Consider the following 23,092-nt stretch of genomic DNA (forward strand, 5'->3'; position numbering starts at 1 on the left):
AATGCGGATGAGATATACAAAGTCACCAAAATGTACTTATTCCAACATCAAGACCATGCCTGAGAGCATCAACTAGAAAAACTTGTAAAATCTCAGTACTCAGAGCTTTCCTGAAACCAAATTGTAGATGGTTAACTACTTGATGGTCATCCAGAAAGTTCTTAAATTGCTTCAGCACAATACATTCAACTATTTAGACGTGAATGAAAGGGATGCAATTGGTCGAAAGTCTGTAAAGTCATGAGCATCCAAGTTTGGCTTTTTTAATAAAGGTCTTACTGATGCCTGCTTCAAATGATGAGGGACGTGTCCTTCATTTAGGGAAGAATTAATAAAAATGGTCAATGAAGGGACAATAGTATCCTTAATTGCTTTTAAAAGATTCACATTACATGGGTTTAACGGACAAAATGCAGGATTTAAGACAGAAATAGCATTCAAAATTTCAAGTTCTGAGACTGCATCAAATGAGTTCCCTTTAATATCAACAGGGACTAATGGAATTAAAAACCAGTTTGTAACCTGAGTGAAATGTGACCACCATCATCATGACTACAAGATCATAAGGTCCATGAGTAGATTCCAGACACACAAATTTGCTGTGCATTTTACAGGGAAATCAAGACCACTAATATAAAATGTACAGCTATAGTAGGATCACATATGTCAGACTGGAAGGAAAATAGGAGTGAAGATGTCTTCTACTTCATATGATACTTCCAGGCAGAATGCTGCAATGAAAAACTCAGGCCTGTATCCTGGGTTCATAAGAACATGCCATACTGGGTCAGACCAAGGGTCCATCAAGCCCAGCATCCTGTTTCCAACAATGGCCAATCCAGGCCATAAGAACCTGGCAATTGTGCGTTGAGTGAAAAAGAACTTTCTCTGATTAGTTTTAAATGTGCCACATGCTAACTTCAAGGAGTGCCCCCTAGTCTTCACTCAAGCTTACGCCTGAATTCGATTTTACTCACACCTTCTCACCCTGGACAATCCATTATGTCTCCCACGGCATAATAATCCTTGATTCATTAACAATTTTTCTCTTGCCATCGCTTGCTAGCTTTTTATATGTTTGATCCTAGTCTCTTGTATTTTAGATTTCTGTTATTTATAATGATTTATTCATTATGAGTTATTTATTTAAAATGAGTTATATCCTAGTTCTTCATTCCTTGTTCTCTGTAAGACACTTTTAAGTCATTTCAATGTTGTATGTAAACCGAAGTGATTAGCAACATTGTTACCAGAACCTCGGTATATAAAAATGTTAAATAAATAGTCTTTGTATTATCCAAAAGAGTAAATAATCGATTCAAATTTACCCATTCTAGACCTCTCATATCCCCCTCAGCCGTCTCTTCTCCAAGCTGAACAGTCCTAACTTCTTTAGTCTTTCCTCATAGGGGAGCTGTTCCATTCCCTTTATCATTTTGGTTGCTCTTCTCTGTACCTTCTCCATCGCAACTATATCTTTTTTGAGATGTAGCAACCAGAATTGTACACAGTATTCAAGGTGCGGTCTCACCATGGAGCGAAACAGAGGCATTATGAAATCCCCCGTTTTATTTTTCATTCCCTTCCTAATAATTCCTAACATTCTGTTTGCTTTTTTGATCGCCACAGCACACTGGGCAGACAATTTCAATGTATTATCCACTTTGACGCCTAGATCTCTTTCCTGGGTGGTAACTCCTAAGATAGAACCTAACATTGTGTAACTACAGGAAGGGTTATTTTTCCCTATATGCATCACTTTGCACTTGTCCATGTTAAACTTCATTTGCCATTTGGAAGCCCAATCTTTCAGTCTCGCAAAGTCCTCCTGCAATTCATCGCAATTCGCTTGAGATTTAACTACTCTCTATAATTTTGTGTCATCTGCAAATCTGATCACCTCACTCGTTGTACCACTTTCTAGATCATTTAGAAATTTATTAAAAAGCACCAGTCCAAGAATAGATCTCTGGGATACTCCAATATTAACCTTTTTCCACTGTGAAAACTGACTATTTAATTCTACTCTCTGTTTCCTGTCTTTTAACCAACTTGCAATCCACAAAAGGACATTGCCTCCTTTCCCATTACTTTTTAGTTTTCTTAGAAGCCTCTCATGTGGGACTTTGTCGAACGCCGTCTGAAAATCCAAATATACCACATCTACTGGTTCACCTTTGTCTACATGTTTATTCACCCTTTCAAAAAATTGTAGTAGATTTTGAGGCAAGACTTCCCTTGGGTAAATCCATGTTGGCTGTGTCCCATCAAACCATGTTTATCTAAATGTTTTGTGATTTTATTCTTTATAACAGTTTCCACAATTTTTCCCAGCACTGAAGTCAGGCTCACCGGATCACCCCTGGATCCCTTTTTAAATATAGGGGTTACATTGGCCATCTTCCAATCTTCAGGTACATCGGATGATTTTAATGATAGGTTACAAATTTTTATTAATAGTTCTGAAATTTCATTTTTTAGTTCTTTCAGAACCCTGGGGTATATACCATCAGGTCCAGGTGATTTACTACTCTTCAGTTTGTTAATCAGGCCTACCACATCTTTCAGATTCACCATGATTTGGTTCAGTAAATACTGAAGCAAAGAAATTGTTTAATTTTTCCACGATGGCCTTATCTTCTCTAAGTGCCCCTTTAACCTCTTGATCATCCAACAGTCCAACAGACTCCCCTTGCAGGCTTTCTACTTTGGATATATTTAAAATAATTTTTATTGTGAGTTTTTGCCTCTATGGCCAACTTCTTTACAAATTTTCTCTTAGCCTGTCTTGTCTTGCATTTAACTTGCCAATGCTTATGCTTTATCCTATTTTCTTCTGATGGATCCTTCTTTCAATTTTTGAATGACGATCTTTTGGCTAAAATAGCCTCTTTCACCTCATCTTTTAACCATGCTGGTAATCGTTTTGCCTTCCTTCACCTTTCCTAATGCATGGAATACATTTGGTCTGTGTTTCTAGGATGTTTTTTTTTTTTTTTTTTAAACAATGTCCACACCTGTTGCACACTTTTTACCTTTGTAGCTGCACCTTTCAGGTTTTTTCTATTTTTCTCATTTTATCAAAGTTTCCCTTTTGAAAGTTTAGCACTAGAGCCGTGGATTTACATACTGTCCCCCTTCCAGTCATTAATTCAAATTTGATCACATTATGATCACTATCGCCAAGTGGTCCCACGACCGTTATCCCTCTCACCAAATCCTGCGCTCCACTGAGAATCAGATCTAAAATTGTTCCCTCTCTTATATGTTTTTATGTACATACAAGCCTTCATACATTATGCTTTTATGTACATACAAGCCTTCTTCCCTTCAGAAAAAGGATACAATTATATGGTTTTACTATGGATTTTAAGCTGCCCCACAGCCCCTTGCCTTCATGTTGTTCAAGGACACTGAATCCTGTACTTATGCCAGAGGCTGGAGAAAAGAGTTGAAGGAATTAACCAAATAAGCTTTCTAGAACTGCTTGGACAACACCATCACCTTGATGTGAAGCATTTTCTAGGTAGTAATGAGCAATAAAGATGTGGATAAAGATCAGGTAGCAGCCTTGCATGTTTCTTCTCTAGCCAGAATGAACATGTGCTAAGGAAGCTACCCATGACTTGATGGACTTTCTCTTTACTTTGAAGATCCTATCCTGATTGATCACAACTTATGCAATCAGGTATCCAAGTTGAAAGAGTTCTCTTTGTAACTGAAGACCCTTATGTGACTGGGCTGAAAATGACAAACATTTGTGAAGACTTTTTATAAGATTGTTCTTTCCATGTACAAAAACAAGGGCAATTCATGAAGAGCCTGTTCACCTTTACTAGCATGTGGACTTGAAAAAAATGTTGGCAAGACAATGGACTGAAATTAAGAGATCACTTTTGGTTGACATTTAGGATGAAGTTTCAAAGCTACTTTGTAATGGAAAATGTGAATATAAGAATAGTGCAATATCAATGCTTCTAGTTCTCTACTCAGGTGGATGTAACTGCTATTAAAAATAAACATTTTCCAAGTAAAGAACTTTGGCTCTGCCTTTGTCAAGGTTCAAATCATGTTGAATCAGTTGCCTTGGCTGCTAAATGTGGCTACCCCAGACTCTTCCATTACTGCTACTAGTCAAAATGAGTCACATTAATTTATTTAAAAAATTTCTAGACCACTTAACATTACTAAGTGGTTTACAAAAATACGTTCACAAACAAAACCAGTTTAAAGATAATAAATACATTTAAAATAAACATAAAACCTATACTAAAAATATAACATTATATAACAACTCTGCATAAATTACATAAGACCTGTGCAAAAACTTAAAACATGACACATTGCATAAAAACAACCCTGCATGATTACAAATCACTGCTCACTCATCCTACAACATCCAGTACTAGGTGCATACTCTCCCTGTCTCATTCAACCTGGGGATAAGATAGAGGCTGGAAGGACTCAAAGAAGGAAGCTTGAAAAGGGGAAGATGAGGAGATACTTTGTACAAACAAAGTGGGACCCAGCTGTTCATGCCCTGCATGCTTGTCCATTAATTACCACACTCCAGGATTCATTCTGTAGCTATGAGGAAGAGGCATGCATGATTACATGTATTCTCAGAAAGGAGCGCCTACATATTTAAAAGCACTACTGTTGATTCTTGTTGCTGTGAGGTGCTGAGAGTAGAGCCACATGCAGATCTGGACCCAAGCATCAGACAGTGGTAACTTTTTGGTGGCACACTTGATCTGGTCTGAAGGCACATTGGTTGGGAAACCAATGTGCCTTCAGATATATTATATTGCAACTTGGCTGTCTGTCTGGATTAAGATTAGTTCTTTTATCCAGACACTGGAAACTGAATGCATTGACAACAACAGAGGGCCCTGACTTCCATGGTCTGGGACTGTTATGCAGACATAAGGGAAAAAGCACAGGTCTGCTTCTATGGCCACGACCTAAAGGAAACGAAGAAAGCATGCATGGAGATAACTTGTTGGTTACTACCCTTAACCAATAAGCCTTGATACTTTTGATACAACTCCAACACTACTGTTTGCTTCAACGGCAGGGGAAAAGAGCATTTGGATTTAGACAGCAACCAATGAGGGCTCTGACTTTTATGGTCTGGTGAACTTATAAGCATGGGGGCAACCTGCACAGAGCAGCATTTATTACCCATAACAGAAGGCATAGTGGTCTATCATGCAATATATGTTGTTAACGTGCATTAGAGCACTAACATGGCTTGAAGCATCACTCAATAAGTTTGTACCTGAGGCAATGGATGGTAAAGTACCTTGCCCAAGGTCACACAGAGCGGCAGTGAGATTTGAGCCTTGGCTTCTCTGGTTCATAGCCCACTGCTCTAACCAGTAGGCTACTTCTAAGTGTGACTTAAAATTGCAGAGGCCCTATTCTGACTCCCAGTTACTGCATAATGGCAACATCTAGAGGCTCAACTTGTAGCCTATGTTTGCAGGGTTCTGGAAGGCGCCCTGGTGCATGGCCCTCAGCTGAGGAATGTCGCTGCAATTGCTGGCCTAGGTGAGTTGGAAGATGATACAAAATAAGAGAAAAAACCTCCAGGTAGCTGACATTAAAGGAGTATGACGGCAAACCTAGCCCTCGTTCCAACTGAGCTGGAAGTCCAAAGCAGCAGGAAGAAACTGCCAGGCTCAAAAACCTGGTTTCAATAATGAACATCAGCTAAGTAAGATAAAATATTAACAAGAAAGAACTTGTTAGTTAACTCTAATTTCAAACACCTCTGGGTAAACGGGGTGAACTAAGTCTCCATTCCCCAAATGCTGCAGAATACACAAATACCTGTTCTACATCTTCGGTAGGGAGTTGGGACTCTTGCTCCTCCTCTGCGTCACTTTCCTGGGAAGCCTGTGACAGGATCTCTTCTCCCTGAATTATAAGGCATAAACATTATCAGTAACAGAGGAATAATATTTTTATGCCTGGGGCTCTACTCATTCCAACCTTCCCCCTGCCTCAGGTCCTGTGCTCACTGACTGCTACCACAATTGCCAGTGCACTTAGGACTGGCCCCAACAACTGCTCCTGCTTTAGGAAAGACAAGGTGAGGAGGTTGCAATTGCAAGGGGACAGCAGGATCTCTGCTCTCCTTTCTGAGTCCTCCCCAGGGCAATTGCCTTGCACATTCTGCCCTAGTTATACTACTGTATCTGGTACTCCACAAAGACTGAGAAAAATATATTTCTAGTGCAGGTACATTGTATACACATACACACACACACATAGAATGGGATAAGAGAGTTTCCAGGTTGTTCAATCCTAAATTTTAGCACTGTGGGCATACAGTACTATTCTTGGGGCAGAAAACATGCTACCATCTAACTAATAAAAGCTCTGGGCTACCTGAGAGTGGCTGCTCTAACTTCCAGCTCATAGGTACCAACATTTAATAGAAATAAAAAAAAAATCCATATTTTATGCAGTCACATTCTGCTCTGTGAAAAGGAACTGTAAGTGCCAGTTCTTTGTTAATGATATCCTTGGACAATTTTGTCATTGTCAAATGGAATTTCACAAGATATTTTATTTATCTGACACTTATTAATTTCCTCTATGCAACAGTCAAAGCGATTTACAAAAACAATGGATCATATTACATATGCATAGTATATAAAATAAGACTAACATAATACCACTATCATAACAATATAATTCCTATCAACCCCAAAGCCCATCATAACAAAAATAATCACAATATTGTTCCCTACAGTAATTAAGTGTAGGAAGTGGTATTAAATATGATCTGACAGTTATAAAGGAAGTACACATACCATGAAAAGATCTCAGAGTGACACATGATGCCATGCAAAAGTGGTATACTCAAATTTATTTCGGATTGGGGTTAGTTTTTAGCTTCCTTATCTTCACAGGTTCCTGCAGTAAGCTATTTTTATTTTGTTATTGTCTAGTGTGTTTTATTTGATTTTATGAATTTTTTTCTGTATGTCACCTAGGCCCTTCCTGTGTTAGGCGACTAATAAATTTTTAATAAATATACATGTAAACAATATAAATGTAAAAGGATACTCAGGTTTATGTCTCATGCTTTCTCTTACCAGTTCTGGTCTCAAACCTCGCTCTACAAAGCACACTACCAATAACTAAAGATAACTCAGATCACAGGACAGAAATATTTCAGTGTTAATGTTTATAGCAGGTACAAATAGAAATAGGACAAGAAAACCAGTATGTGATCCTGTGTCATTCGCTGTTAAAAACAGCAGCTACAACTCATACAGCCATAGATATCACAACTGTGGTTTTAACTCTGCCCTACAAATAGCAAAAGCCTGCAGTTTATTTCACATTACATTTTAGAGAAAAGGAAGCTTGATTAAACTAAGAAGGGATAAACTGGAAAATAATTTCATGTTTCTGGCTGGATGTTTTGGGTAATCATAGAAAAACTTTCAGGGACAAGCTGGAGTGGATTTATAGCCTTCAGATTCTGCATAGTGATGGTTGCTACCAGGAAGGGGCAGCTCTGGAACGGATGTGAAATACCCCTGCATCTAATTATCTGGCTCAAGTGATATGGCTCACCATTTAGATTAAAACGTTTCCCTTTGTTAAAAGGGCACATTTGAAAATGTAAGGGTACGATGATTCTAAGGGACTATAACTGGATTTTAGTATTCATCCATTTGAAAGCTATTTGATGATATGTGTAAAATGGTTGGTGGAGTCATTTCAATTGGCCAGGTGTCACTAGTAGACTTTTGCTGGCAGTTCAGCAGACAGATCAAGGATCAAAAGGGCCTGGAGAATGCAAGATATCTGGGTTATATTCCTGAGCCTTGGGCTGGCCTGAGCAGAAATATAGCATTCCTAACCTCAGGGGAGGAGTGTCTCAGCCATCACACAATGGCATTACCTACTGGACAGGCTCAGAGTACATAGAGACAAAGTTGCATTGCAAAAAAAGCCACAGTCTATGTTCCTAGGTTGAGGACTGTGGCTGCGATGGCTGGGTTACAATGCAGAAATTAAAAAAAAAAAATTTAGGAAAATGTATTGGTAGTTGCAAATAACAACTCTAGGCATCGCAACTCAGAAGAGACTGCTTTTAATTGAGCTGGAAGACCAAACCAAAAAAGAAAGGTATATATGGAGACTGTCCTTCCCTCTTACCCTTGAGGCTCATCCCTGAGACATACATGGGTAGGTGTATTACAATATAGGGAAAGAGGATGTGAAGACATTTCAGTGTACACAGAGAGTGGGTAGCACCACGTACAATAGAAAACTGACAAAGGATATATATAAGAAACTGCTTACTTATATACAATGAAATAATAATATAGTTACTGCTTTATTTAGTGAAGGAACATTGGAGCCAATGCAATATAATATGCGCGCAAAAAACGTGCATCCAACCTGGATAAATTGCGCATCCATGGCATCGAGCACCCAGGAGAAGTGGCTGTGCGCAGTTAAGGAAAAAAGACACTCAATTTTCCGAGTGTCCATTTTCCTAACCTGTGCGCAACCATGAGTAAGGAAATTGGACCCTCGTAAACTGAACTTCCCTTTTCCTAACCTGACCGCTGACAAGATTCATTTTTTTTCATGTTGCAGCTTTCTGTGGCTCCTCCTGCTTAGTATCACAACAATATTGAGTACGAGGAACCACAGAAAAGCTGTATTTTTTGCTTTTCTGAGCATGGTTAGGGGTGCCTCAAAATTTAATGCCAGCTCTGGGCGTGTCAGGTGCAAATTTTTTTTTTCATCAGGGGTACTAGCTAATAGTCTAATCAACATGGCATTTGCATGTGATGAGCGCTATTAGCTATGTGCTGGTATGGATGTGCATTTTGGACGTGCTAATCTTGATATTGCATTGGGCGTATGTCTAGTGTGTCCAAAACTGCGTAATATTGCATCAGCCCCACTGTAAGTTAAAGAATGAGGAAATGCTTTAAGGAATATTACAGTTGAGTACAAACCCAGATAGGAAGAGGATCCTGCAGCTTAGAGATAAGTAACTGTCTTGAAATATAGCTAAATAAAAGAAACTGCTCTTAAATAAAATATTTAAGAAAATGCTTTGTTGAAGTTTGAAGAAACATTAAGTCAGAAATGAGGAACTAGCCACTATAGCTTAGAAATAAGGAACCATATTATGCCTTAGTACAAGTGAAGATATGTATGTGACTTTTAGCATTTAGCTGGTTAATATGCTGTATTTTCTAGTTGGGGTGGTGGCTGAGCAGCAAAGAACAAAGAAAATAAAACTGCACCTATGTAAGGCTAAATCCAGTCTAAGAAGCATAAAAAAAGAAGACCACTGACACAAAAGTGGAACAGATGAGAAGAGTCTCGATCAGATCTGAATCCCAATGCGGAGTGCTCACACCCGGGAAAGCCAACACCCTGCTCTCAGCAAGAATCATCAGAGTTGCCATATCTGACCGAAGGGGACTGAACAGGGGACTAGAACTCCCTTGATTGCTCAGCCAAGCAGCCACCAAATATATAGCCTTGTAAATACTTTGTCTTCTTTTTCTCTCTGGCCCATTCTCATATATGGACTCATATAACCACAATGACACTTATCAGCATATTTTCACATATACTACATGCTTATAACCACTGCCTTTTTCATAATATATGTATATGCATATATATATATATACATACATACACACACAGTATATTCACTAAAAATAAGAAATATATACATACATACACACATACATATTCATTTGCCAGTATCTCTGTGTATGTGTCTTATTTCCACCAGGTAAGAAAAGGCAACAAATTTGCTTCCATAAGATAACTTACGATTGACTTTCACCCAGTTAGTGTCCACATTCAGTAAATAAACTGTCAATCTGGCACCTTTCAACAGCAATAAATTCACTAAAAATAAGAAATATAATATGACAAAAAAGTTCACCTGGAGATCCCTGTTCTTGAGGTTGCCCAGCCAGAAGGCTTCCTGGCAGCTGTTGAGCGTTAGCATGGCTTTCACACGGTATACAAAGAGCTCAAGGGTCTTCTTTAGCAGTGGGACATGAGTGGTAAGTCCCATGTCTTGGTTAATCTAAGGATCAGACAATGTAATCATTGTATCAGTCCTCCTGACAGTGAGATAAATCTTTGTAGCAGAGGTAATGAGAAATCCTAATTCTATATCCAACTGGACCTGCTCCTAAGAATTACACTCCCTTATTCTGTGAGGATTGACCAGGAAAGTTCAAGAATGGTTGTAAGTGACAGCCATTAAAAGATCAGCAGTAAATTTAATAATAAATGGACTAGATCAAAGGTATCTCCCCAAAGAAAATAAGCCTTGAATGCAGGGCTCCAGCAGCCATGCCGATCCAGAAGAAAGCAAAACTGCTTACCTGTAATAGGTATTCTCTGAAGACGGCAATTCAATTGATCACACAAGTGGGTCACATGACTATGCTTAGCGTGGAAAGGCCATCTGTTCTGGAGTTTTCTAGAAAAGCCTAAAGACCTATAACATGCATATGCAAGTGTTCCCATTACTCACCCCAGTCCTGGAAACAATTTTAATGGGGGAGAATAATTCCCAAAAAGGGAAGGGAAGATAGCAGTTCATCTATTACATAAATCCTCTTATCTTCAAACATCTGCCTCAAGTAAGCAACTCTGCTTTCTCTGAACACAAGCAGTTGAATGTAGTTACATGGGGGATTCCCTCGCTAAGACTTGTCTTCCACAAAAAGGGGGAAACAACATTAACAAAACAAGTTTTTTTAGTGGGTAAAAAACCCAGTTTTACACTTTTTAAAAATTTTATTTGTAACTTTTCAAATAAATACACAAAGCAACATACTGTAAAGAAAAGTAACTGAGACAGACAATACAATATTAAACACAATCTAAAAAGGAAACATAATGGCACAATATAACTGAAGTCCAAAAATAAAGAAAAGGTGAAATCACAATACCAATAATTAACCAGGCTCTCTCCAAACCCGTTAACCTGGAACCAGAAAAGATGAGTGCAAAGCCATGTCAACAGCTTCGCCAAAATGCAGCATGTGATAATGGATAAGGTATTTCATTATTACATACATGAGAAATTTCCTGTGAGTTAGATGTTCATGTGTGTATGCCTCCTGTAAGTTCAGGGGTTAGAGCCATTCTCTCTTGTTCAGAAGAGGAATTACAGTGCCCAATAAATGATCTTGAACTTGTTCTTTGCAGGAATTTATCCAAAGCACTTAGATCTAGGATGGGATGGAAACTTCCAGTTTCCTTGGGGCCTAGAATGCTGGCGCAAAAGTCCCACCCTCTCTCCTTCAGTGGAACAGGCTTGGCTACTCTGGTCTGCAGGAGGGAGAGGATTTCCAATCTGAGCATGTCTTGATGCTGATTGAGCACAAAAGCTCTTTTGGGATGGCAATTTGGAAGGATTTCCAGTAAATGTAATCTATAACAGTTCCTTATTATCCAAAGGACTTAGCTGAGGTTACAAAAGGCCAGAGGTTTATGCAAAGCCTCAGCCTCCCTCCTACAGGTAGGTCCTCTAGGACAGAAGCTGGACTGGGAGCGAACTTCCTTACCCTCCTACCTGAACTCCTTTACCCTCTCCTCCCCACCCTGTAAAACTCTTTGTCCTACATTTTTTGGTTTTTATTTTGTTGCTTACTGCTCCTTTGGAGCAGTAGCAACATGTGTGTGCCGGCAAACCCTTCCCTGGTACAGCGGCAAATGGCCACTATACCAGCCGTCCCCCGGAACACCCTTTCATTCGACTCAGCACTTCTGCGCATAACGGGAGTTGCCTATGTGGCCGGGCCCCTTTGAAGATATGTGCGGTGTGTGCAAGGCCCAGCCACGCACACAACATTTTAAAAATCTACCTGTGTGTGTTTAGCAACAGCAATTCCAGGTCTATTTGGATTAAAAGAAAGAAAAATCTGGGTGGAATATCTAATTGCTTCAGTCCACTCCAGACAGAAGGCTAAAGTTCTCTTGCAGTCTAAACTGTGTAAGGCCTGTTCAACTTTGTGGATATTGTAATTTGTGAAAACAATTTGACACTACCTAAGGAAGACAGAACCATTCTATTATGAAAAATGTTGTATAGGATGGAAAAGTCACTAGAGTTTGGAGTTCACTGACTTTGCATGCTTAAGTGACTGCCACCATAAAATATGACTTTCCAGGTCAGGTACTTCAGCTCACAGGAGCCTACTGGCTCAAAGAGAGCTTTCATCAGCTTGGATAGTACTACACTGAAGTCCTAAGACATAGCTGGAGGTATTAGGGGAGACTTTAATAAAAGCGAAACTCACATGAATCTGACAACTAAAGGTTGTACAGAGATGGGATTACCTTCTACATGATGGTGATATGTGCAGTTGCACTGAAGTGAATCCTAACAGAGTTAGTCTTGAGACTTGACTAAGAAATGTAGAAAGTATTCATGCAGGTTTTGTGTGAAGTAGGAGAAAGGATCTAGGGCCATTCCTTCACACCAAAAGGCACATCTCCTCCACTTAAAACCACATGATCTTCTTGTAGAGTCTCTGCTGAAAGACAGAAGGACCAGAAACACCATCTGGCAGATCAAGGGACCAAGAGCTACCTTATCAACATACAAACTGTGAGAGCTAAGGAAACAATATTGTGTGATGAGTGTGGGAGAGTTCCCTATCAAATTGGATGCCTGGCAGACATGTACTGAAATAATTGGAACCAAAGCTGTCTTGGCCAATTTGGGGCCTTGAGAATCATAGTTCCCCTGGCCCTTCTGCGTTTCAGGAGAAAGTTTGTCATTAGAGGAATTGGAGGATGTGCATATAGAAGATCCTTCTTCCCACTCCCTTCCCCAATCTAGGAAGAAAGCATCCAAGGCTATTTTGTTCTTTAACCCTCCTTCTTTAGCATTGCTAAGGAACTACTTTCTTGTTCAGAGGAGATGCAAAACAGATTTACGTCAGGTGTTCCCCACTCGCAGAATATCTGTGGTTCCAGATCCCTGCTCAGTTTGTCTACTAGGACATTCTCCTTACCTGACAGATATGTGGCTCAGAGTCATCACTTGTGAGATGGCCCAGGTTCACATTCTTACCACTTCCCAACATAAAAGGTATGAACCTGTTCCTCCCTGTTTATTTAGCTTGAACATAACTACCTGATTGTCTGTTTGGACTACAATAACTGTTGGCTAAACGGCCTGTGAAAACCCTTAGAGCATTCAGAATTGCCCTTTGCTTCAGGAAATTTGTTTGAGGAAGTTTTTCCTGCACAGACCAAAGACTGGGTGTGAAGCCCTTCTACATGAGTTCCCCATCTGAGGTTGGACATGTTCGTAGTTAGGACATTTTGTATAGAAGGAATTTGGAAGGAAATTCCTTTTGTGAGATTTGCTTGGATCAGCCACCATAACAGGGAGTCCCTGAGATGTTGGGTGACTTGGACGTTCTCAGAGATGTTGAGAAGCCTGGAGTCACTATGATCATAAGATCCATTGGGTTTGTCTCATAGGGAGATGGGCCAAAAAATATTTCACTATATAAAACATTTTCACCACTGATCAAAAAATACAATCACCTAAATGCATTTTGAATAAGGAAGAAAAAGATTTTAGAACCCGCAGGATAGCAACTACTCTCACAATTGGTTTAAAAGTGGATGGGCTATACCACAGTTTCCTTTGGGGAAACTGAGAAATCTGAGTTCTGGGATCTGCCTTCTTTTATAAATTTAATAGAACATCCTGAAACATTTCCCTCATAAAATCTGTGGTTAGGTCGTCAGGTGGGGATTTTTTTCTTTCCTGTGGAGGAGATGGTTCTAAGATCTGCAGATTCTGCCTATTTAGCTAAGTCTTCAGATCCATAAATTATATCCCAGGTATGCTCAGACTCCAAACTGGATGGCTGGATTGAAGATGTAGTCTGAACATACATCAATCCATCTGCCAGCACCTGTAAAAGGACCTGAGCTGGTTTAGGGAACCATCAAATCTAATATTCCACTATGCTGGAGAAGTTTCCTCTCCCAATGCACTGGAAATGGACAGTGATGCAGGTACCATCGATACCGATTCCCCTCTGGCTGTCAGCATAGATGCCATTGCTGCCGGTGCACCCAAAGCTTCCAAGATGAGTTGGATGTCAGTCTGCATTGATATCAATGCTGGTGCAGGGAACCAAGCAAGTTGACATTCCAATGTTTCCTAGATTCTCCTATTCAGCTCCTCCTTGAAAATTGCTAACAACACAGGGTGAGAGACAGAAGAAGTCAGTCACATCTTCCTGGATAATCTGAGGTGTACTGGAACCTTGAAGGCTGTTGCATTCCCCCAGACTGTCTCAAAGGTGAGCAGCCTTCTCTGCAGGGATGCTTGGGAGGATGTGGCTGCTGCCCATTTCTCCTTGTTGTCATCACTGTGCAGTGAAAAGAATGAATGTCAGTGCTTCTTTGTCTTTGCTCCCTTATCCACATTGGTGTCCTTCAATATCAATACCAATGACGTGGAATCCTTTGCTTTCATTAGGTGGAAGGAACTGGAAGATGCTCTGTCCCCTCAGCCTCTATTGGTGTTCGATGTCTTAATGAAGGAAGCTGCGCTCTTGATTCTCATGTACCACCTGTGTCTGGTGCAGTTCCTAGGACCTTCGATGTCAATGCTTCCGATGCTGATGAAGATAGCTCAGGCTTATCTAACATCTTGAAACCTAATGGTTTGAATAGTGATATCGCATGGGTAGTATATGTGTGATTTGTGCTTTAGTTCTTAAAAAAAAATTGGTACGGAGTGGGGAGATTGTTCATAGATCAATTAGGCAATGATGTGGGACTAATGTAATCATGTGACAATTTTTGCATAAATGGCTGGTTATTTGGATTGCACATGCACCACACAGTTTTTGAAAAAGCTCAGTATGGTGGTGTGAATAAGGCTGTTTCCTTGAAGGAGCCTATGGCATTGAATTTACTGGTAAGGTTTATTTTTTTGAAAATTTGTTTTTTTTGGAGTGGCTCTATGTTTAGACAAAGGAAAGTGTGGATATAATGGTTCAGTTTAACGTTATTTTGTTCTTTAGGGAAAAGGCTATGAGTGTTGCTGGAGCAGTGCTGTGCATGAAGGTATTTACTGCTAGCTTTTAGATCTTGCTATATTGTGGATTTGAAATATGTTTTGACTGATGAGTTTTTGGTATTTTAGCACCCTTTGTAGTAAATATTTTTGGTGAATAGTGCCAGTCATCGACCAGTTCACAATATATGAAAACAAATCACTGCCTGGCACCAACTGGTTGAGCAAATTGCACTTGAAGTGGCTGCGTACTGCATTCTGCCTTTAACATAGTTTTTTTTTATGAAGAAAGGATTATGATCTCTTATATGAATGCTAATTCCTGAGTTGCCTCTGCATGAGGTTGAAAATATTCCCTCATGAAGCCATATAGTAGTGAAACAAGGACTCCTTGTTGGGTCTGACAAAATAGAGAAATTACTTACCTGATAATTTCGTTTTCCTTAGTGTAAACAGATGGACTCAGGACCAGTGGGTTTATGCTCCCCTGTCAGCAGATGGAGACAGAGCAAGTGGATGTCACAGTACATATAAACCTGCAGTGACCCCAGCCTACCAGTATTTTCTTCAAAAGCAACTGCGGACAGACTAGCAAAGAACTTGATTAAAACCATGATTAAAAACAGATAACCAGAACTGTACTCAACCAACCATAAATACTGAACTCACATAAGATTCTAGGCACCCCAAGCTAGGGACTGGATGAACACTTATCAGTAATCCTTTGGGCCCTAGAGCCCAATAGGAGGACTACTGTCACACTCATGTAGCAGCCGAGGGCAGGAAGCTAATTATGCCTACACTAAGGAAAACAAAATTATCAGGTAAGTAATTTCTTCATTTCCTAGCGTGTAGACAGATGGACTCAGGACCAGTAGAATGCACCAAAGCTATCCCCAACTGGGTGGGAGGCTGCCCACGGTCCAGTCAACACCGCCGGTACAAAGGCTGCATCCTCCTGAACCTGCACATCCAGATGAAAAAAGTGTGTAAGGAGGACCATGTCGCAGCTCGGCAGATATCGAAGGGAGACAGTCTAATCTCCACCCATGACCGTGCCTGAGCCCTAGAAGAATGAGCCCTAACCTAAGTAGGCAACGGCTTTCCAGCATCCACAAATGCGGCCGGGACCACCTCCTTAATCCAACGAGCTATGGTAGCCAGCGAAGCCGGAGCGCCCTGCTTACTCCCACCATGGAGAACAAACAGGCAATCCTTTTTTCTAAAAGACTCAGATGCCTCCAGATACCGCATGACAAGACGCTTAACATCCAAGCAGCACAAAAGGTGAAACTCCTCCACATCCCTGACCTTATCCAGGGATGGCAAAGAGATAGACTGATTCAAATGAGTCTACCTTGGGCAAGAAGGATGGCACAGTACGCAGCTGTAATGCTCCCGGAGTCACCCAAAGGAACGGCTCTCAGCAAGACAAGGCCTGCAGCTCAGAAATCTGATGCACAGAACATATAGCCACCAGGAAGTCATGCCCCGCACACCAGATGAAAAAACGTTTAAGCTGTAGGGCTTCCTGGTGGAAGGCTTCCGAGATGCCACCAGTACCTGGGAGAGACAGTCTGAGTGCGCCAAGGGCTGAAGGATTACACGCTCAACATCGAAGCTGTCAGAGCCAATGCCCGGAGGTTCGGTGCAGGGTGCCCTAATTCTGCTAGATGAGATCGGGCGCCATCCCCAGACAGATGGGGGCCCACAGAGACAGGTCCTGCAAAAGCGGGAACCAGACCTGTCAGGGCCAAAAGGGCGCCACAAGGATCATGGTCCCTCTGTCCTTTTGAAGCTTCAGCAGTGTCTTCAAGAGGAGTAGCAGAGGACAGTATGCATACAGCAGGCCCCTTCCCCAGTGGAGGGAGAAGGCATCGCAGGCTGGATGTCCACCCTCCAACCACAGGGAGCAGAACCTGATCAACTTGTAGTTGTGTGGGGAGGAGAAGAGGTCCACATCTTTGTACTCCACCGGCAAAATAGTTCAGTCACTACCGCCAGATTGAGGGGCCATTCGGGTGGCTGGAAGGAGCGAATTAAGCAGTCCGCCAGCACGTTCAGGTGTCCTGGCAGGTATGGCCTAGGTCCACACTTGCACTGCCTCATGACAGAGAAGGAATGAGCCCGTGCCGACCTGCTTGTTGATATACCATATCGTTACTTGGTTGTCCATCTGGATCAGGACTTCCTTGTGGGACAACTGGTCTCTAAACGCCCACAAGGCACAACGGATCGCCCAAAGCTCCAGGAAGATTATCTGACAGTGGGCTTTGGAAGTGGTCCAGAGACCCTACATGTGGATGCAATCCACATGGGCTCCCCAGCCCTGGGGAGAGGATCACTTGAGGTGGAGCGGTTTGGAAGTGAAGTTCCCTCTCCAAGTTGGAGAGGTCTTCCCACCAGGACAGAGACACTCGCAGAGGTTCTGTGACGTGAGTCTCGAGGTCATGGGAGGCCTGTCGCCATTGCGATCGCAAGGTCCATTGAGCCCTCTGCATGCACAGCTGGGCGAGAGGGGTGACATGGACAGAAGTTGCCATGTGGCATAGCAGACAGAGCAGAAGATGGGCGGATACCTGCTGGCTGTTGCGGACAAAGGCTGTCAGTGAGGCAAAGGCGAGAGCTCGATCCCGGGGCAGAAGCGCTTTTGCCTGTGCCATGTCCAGCCTGGCTCCTATAAATTTCTGCTGAGGAGACGGGCAGAGGCGAGACTTGGGGTAGTTGATAACAAACCCCAAAGACTGTAGCGTCTGCACTGTCAGGGCTAGAGTGCTCAGGGCCCCTGTGTGGGAATCACTTGTGACCAACCAGTCATCCAGGTATGGGAAAACATGCCCCGCCCGATGCCTGAGGTAGGCCACCACCACTGCCAGGCACTTGGTGAAGATGTGGGGAGCTGAGGCCAACCCGAAAGGCAGCACCCTGTACTGGTAATGGGCATTTCCCACTACAAAGCGGAGATACTGTCTGTGGTTGGGGAAAATGGCTATGTGGGTGTAAGCCTCCTTGAGGTCGAGGGAGCAAAGCCAGTCTTCTCTTTTGAGGAGGGGAATCAGCATGCCCAGAGAGACCATCTTGAACTTTTCTCTTGCGAGAAACCTGTTCAACACCCTGAGGTTGAGGATGGGGCACAAGCCGCCATTCTTTTTGGGAATGAGGAAGTACCTCAAATAGAACCCCCAACCTTGCTGGGGGCGAGGGACCGGCTCTATCATGCTTGCTACAAGAAGAGTGGAGAGTTCCGTTTGAAGGATGTCCTGCTGGGTAGGCAAATCCCATGATGGACATGGGGGAGAGGTCTCTGGGAGCTGACTGAAGTTGAGGCAATACCCCCGACGAATGATGGTGAGGACCCAACGGTCCGACGAAACATCCTCCCAGCGATGGGTGAAGGCTAGGAGCCTGCCTCCCACTGGGGGATCCGACATCAGGGGTAGGCTCGACTGACTTTAGCTCCCTCGCCGCCAGTCAAAAGCCCATAGCCGGGGCTTGCTAAGGCACCGGCTGGGGTCTAGGCACTCGTTGCTGGTAAGGGCGGCCACTGGAGCTAGTGCGTAGCGGACGAGCCCAGGGGGTGGGAGGATAATACTTCCTCTGCCTATAAAAGGGCTTCCGGGATCCCGGCTGGGAGGATTTCTTGGCCGAGGATGGGGCATCGGAGGCACTGGCAGAAAGCTGTTGAAGGGTGTCATGGTGGTCTTTCAATTGCACTACCGCATCCTGGACCTTATCCCCAAAGAGGTTTTCACCTGTGCAGGAGAGGTCCGTAGTCTTTCCTGCACCTCCGGATGGAGGTCAAAGGCTCTGAGCCAGGCCATTTTTGAGGCACTGATGCCCACCACGGCCACGTGGGCCGCTGTCTCAAAGACATCATAGATGGAACGCACCTCATGCTTACCAGCTTCTAGACCCAGAAGGATGATGGCAGAGTGCGCCTCTTGTTGCTGTTGAGGTAAGCCCTCTGCGAGGTCCTGGACCAGTTTCCAAAGGTTCCGGTTGTACTGGGTCATGTATAGCTGGTAGGCGGCAATATGGGCGACCAGCATAGTGCCCTGGAAAACTTTACTTCCCAGAGCATCAAGCTCCCTATGCTTTTGCCCCAGGGGGGCAGAGGCGTGCCTGCAGGAGCGCCAGGGGCCTTCTTCAGGGCAGACTCCACTACCACCGATTGGTGGGGGAGGTGCCGCTTCTCAAATCCCATGGCTTGCTGCACCAAATAGGTGGCATCAGCCTTTCTGTTGACAAGGGAGATAGAAAAAGGGTGCTCCCAAATCCGGAGGAGGAGATCCTTGAAGATGTCGTGGATGGGAACTGCCACGATCTCCTTAGGAGCGTTGACAAATTGGAGTACCTCCAACATTTTATGTTGCGCATCCTCCTCTGTAAGCAGTTGGAAGGGCGTAGCCTCGACCATGGCCCTGACAAAGCCGGTGAAGGACAGATCTTCCGGAGGGAACAAACGCCGTTCCTCAGGTGGGCAAGGCTTGGATAGGGGGGTCATCCGAGTATTCGGAGGAAGACTCTGTGGAATCGTCCCCCCAAGGATCATAGGGCCCTTCCTCCTCAATAGGACCATCGGAAAATTAGTTTCTTACCTGATAATTTTCGTTCCTGTAGTACCAAGGATCAGTCCAGGACACCTGGGTTGTGACTCCGCACCAGTAGATGGAGACAGACTAAAACTTGTGGGCGGAGCATATATGCCCCTGTGCCAGTCACAGCCCCTCAGTCATACGTAATGTCAAAGTAGACAAAAGCCAAAAGGCAACCATAACTAACCATACAAACTTGGTAGGGAAACGAAAGAAATCCAACACCCCTACAGGAACCAGACTCCCCAACCGGGAGAGCGAATCAACAAGGGTCAGCGTAGTGAAAGAAACAATAAAGAGCGGACTCTCCATTACTATAGCGCAGCACTGTGGGCGGGATCCTGGACTGATCCTTGGTACTACAGGAACGAAAATTATCAGGTAAGAAACTAATTTTCCTTTCCCTGTACGTACCAGGATCAGTCCAGGACACCTGGGATGTACCAGAGCTAACTTACCGAGGGTGGGAAGCAGAGAGTCCCGCACGGAGTACCCTCTCTCCAAAACCCCCAGCTTCAGTAGCCTGAACATCCAACCGGTAATGTGTAATGAAGGTATGTAACGACTTCCAGGTAGCCGCCCTGCAAATCTCTTGAGGCGACACCTGAGAAGATTCCGCCCAAGACGCAGCGTGAGACCGCATCGAATGATCCCGAAGACCCACCGGCGGCGATTTTCCACGCAGAAGGTACGCAGAACCAATGGCTTTCTTGAGCCAACGGGCAATTGTCGTGCGGGACGCCGCAGCACCTTTCCTTGGACCCGAAGTCAACACAAACAGATGATCCGTCACCCGAAACGGATTAGTAACCTCTAGATAGCGAAGAAGGGACCTCCGCACATCTAGTTTTCTCAAGTCTTTCGTTTTTGGGTCCGAAGACTCCCCAACCATGAAAGCGGGAAGTTCAATCGACTGATTCAAATGGAACGACGACACGACCTTAGGAAGGAAGGAGGGAACCGTCCGCAAGGAAACCCCCGAATCGGAGATGCGCAAGAAGGGCTCCGTACAGGACAACGCCTGTAATTCTGAAACACGACGGGCCGATGCAATCGCCACCAGGAATACGGTCTTCAACGTGAGATCCTTGAGCGTAGAACGTTTCAGGGGCTCAAACGGCGCTGAGCATAAGGCTGAGAGTACCCAGTTGAGGTTCCAAGACGGGCAAGGGGGCCGCAACGGAGGACGGAGGTGCTTAGCTCCCCTAAGAAAGCGGAAGATATCTGGGTGGAGAGCCAGAGAGACTCTCCGGACCTTACCTCGCAAACAACCAAGCGCCGCCACTTGGACCCAAAGGGAATTGCACGCTAAACCTTTGGCGAGCCCCGCCTGGAGAAACGCCAAAATATCAGAAATAGAAGCGGAAGTGGGATTCAGACCCCGCTCCACGCACCATTCCTCAAAAACTACCCAGACCCGAACATAAGCCAGGGAAGTAGACTGTTTTCGGGATCTCAGCAACGTAGTAACGACCGCATCCGAGTAGCCTTTTCTTTTCAACCGGTACCTCTCAAAAGCTATGCCGCGAGACAGAAGTGATCCGCATCCTCCAAAACAGACGGAGCCGGCGCCACCATGATCACATTGGACGGGTGCAATTCTATGCGCCGCAGAATCTTGCCAATCATGGGCCACGGTGGGAACACATACAGAAGCACATCCGTCGGCCAGGGAAGCACCAACGCGTCGACTCCCTCTGCGCCCCTTTCGCGACGTCGACTGTAAAATCTCGGAGCCTTTGCGCTGTGCCACGTGGCCATCAGATCCATGTGGGGCGTTCCCCAAGTCTTGCAGATGAAGAGAAACGCCTCGTCCGCCAGCTCCCACTCTCCGGGATCCAGACGGTGACGGCTGAGAAAATCCGCCTGGATGTTGTCGACTCCTGCAATGTGGGACGCAGCGAGATGGCTGAGATGCCGCTCTGCCCAGAGCATCAAGAGCCGCGCCTCCTCCGCCACTAGAGGACTTCTTGTCCCGCCCTGGCGATTGATGTAAGCCACGGTAGTAGCGTTGTCCGACAATACCCGGACCGCCTGTCCGCGTACTAGGGGTAGAAAAGCATGCAGCGCCAGACGGACCGCTCTGGTCTCCAGCCGGTTGATAGACCACCGGGTCTGCGACTGACCACAGACCCTGAACCGACTTCCCTTGGCACACTGCCCCCCCAGCCGGAAAGACTGGCATCCGTGGTCACCACCGTCCAGTCGGGCACCAGAAGGGACACTCCACAGGAGAGATGCTTGGAATCCAGCCACCAGCTCAGGCTGGCTCGCGCCTGACCCTCGAGAGGGAGAGGTAGATAAAAAAACCTCGGAAACCGGTTTCCAGCGGGAAAGCAATGAGGACTGCAGCGGTCGTAGATGAGCGAACGCCCAAGGGACTAATGCCAGAGTGGACGCCATAGACCCCAGAACCGTCAGGTAATCGCAGACTCGTGGCCGGTGTAGCGACAGAAGACGTAGCACCTGAGACTGCAGTTTGCATATCCGTTCCTGAGAGAGAATCACTTTGCCTCGCTTCGTGTCGAAAAGGGCTCCAAGATACTCCAAGGACTGAGAAGGTTCGAGATGACTCTTGTTGTAGTTGACCACCCAGCCCAGGGACTGCAAGAGCTGTAACACCCTGGTCACCGCCTGCCGACACAGACTCTGAGACTTCGCTCGGATTAGCCAATCGTCGAGGTAAGGGTGAACCAGCAGGCCTTCCCGCCGCAACTGCGCCGCCACGACCACCATCACTTTCGTGAATGTCCGAGGAGCTGTCGCCAGGCCGAACGGGAGCGCCCGGAACTGGAAGTGCCTGCGCATAATGCAAACCGCAGGAACCGCTGAAACGCTGGATGGATGCCCACATGAAGGAATGCTTCTGTGAGGTCTAGGGACGCCAGGAATTCGCCGGGGCGCACTGACGCGATTACGGAACGAATGGTTTCCATCTTGAAATGAGGAACCCGAAGGCATCTGTTGACTCCCTTCAGATCCAGAATGGGGCGGAAAGAGCCGTCTTTGCCGTACTGATCGGCTGGATCCGGAGAGATGGCTCCCAAGCTTTCTAGTCTTTGGATGGTGTCTAGCACCGCCGCCTTCTTCTTGGGATCCTGGCAGGGAGAGACCAGGAACTTGTCCGCTGGGATGCGAGCAAAATGTAACTCGTAGCCGTGTCTTATCACGTCGAGGACCCAATCCGACGTCATGCTGGCCCATTCCTCGAGAAAGAAGGAGAGACGCGCCCCCACGTTTGGGACAACGTGCCGAAGCCGCGAGGAGGGATGGGCCGGCCGAACTTCATTGTGAAGGCTTGGACCCCGCACCCGACGGAGCCCCTCCTTGCCAGCCAAAACGCTTGCCCCAAAAGGACTGCTGCCACTGAGCGTTCCACGAGGAGGACGACCTATATGAGGATCCAGAGGATCTT

At 44.6% G+C, this 23,092-nt stretch overlaps 1 protein-coding gene across 3 annotated transcripts in view; it reads right to left on the bottom strand.

Annotated features, from left to right (window-relative positions):
* The window catches only part of FANCD2 (FA complementation group D2), a 536,781-nt gene that overhangs the window by 13,328 nt on the left and 500,361 nt on the right, over positions 1 to 23,092 (bottom strand). For all 3 annotated transcript variants that reach the window (XM_029599610.1, XM_029599611.1, XM_029599609.1), the window contains 2 exons: positions 9,953 to 10,099; positions 5,836 to 5,922 (listed from right to left, as the gene is read on the bottom strand). In XM_029599610.1, coding sequence (XP_029455470.1) covers positions 5,836 to 5,922; positions 9,953 to 10,099 — 234 coding nt within the window. The remainder of the gene's footprint in view (positions 1 to 5,835; positions 5,923 to 9,952; positions 10,100 to 23,092) is intronic.

This window comes from Rhinatrema bivittatum, chromosome 4 (assembly GCF_901001135.1).
Source record: "Rhinatrema bivittatum chromosome 4, aRhiBiv1.1, whole genome shotgun sequence".
Lineage (NCBI taxonomy): Eukaryota > Metazoa > Chordata > Amphibia > Gymnophiona > Rhinatrematidae > Rhinatrema > Rhinatrema bivittatum.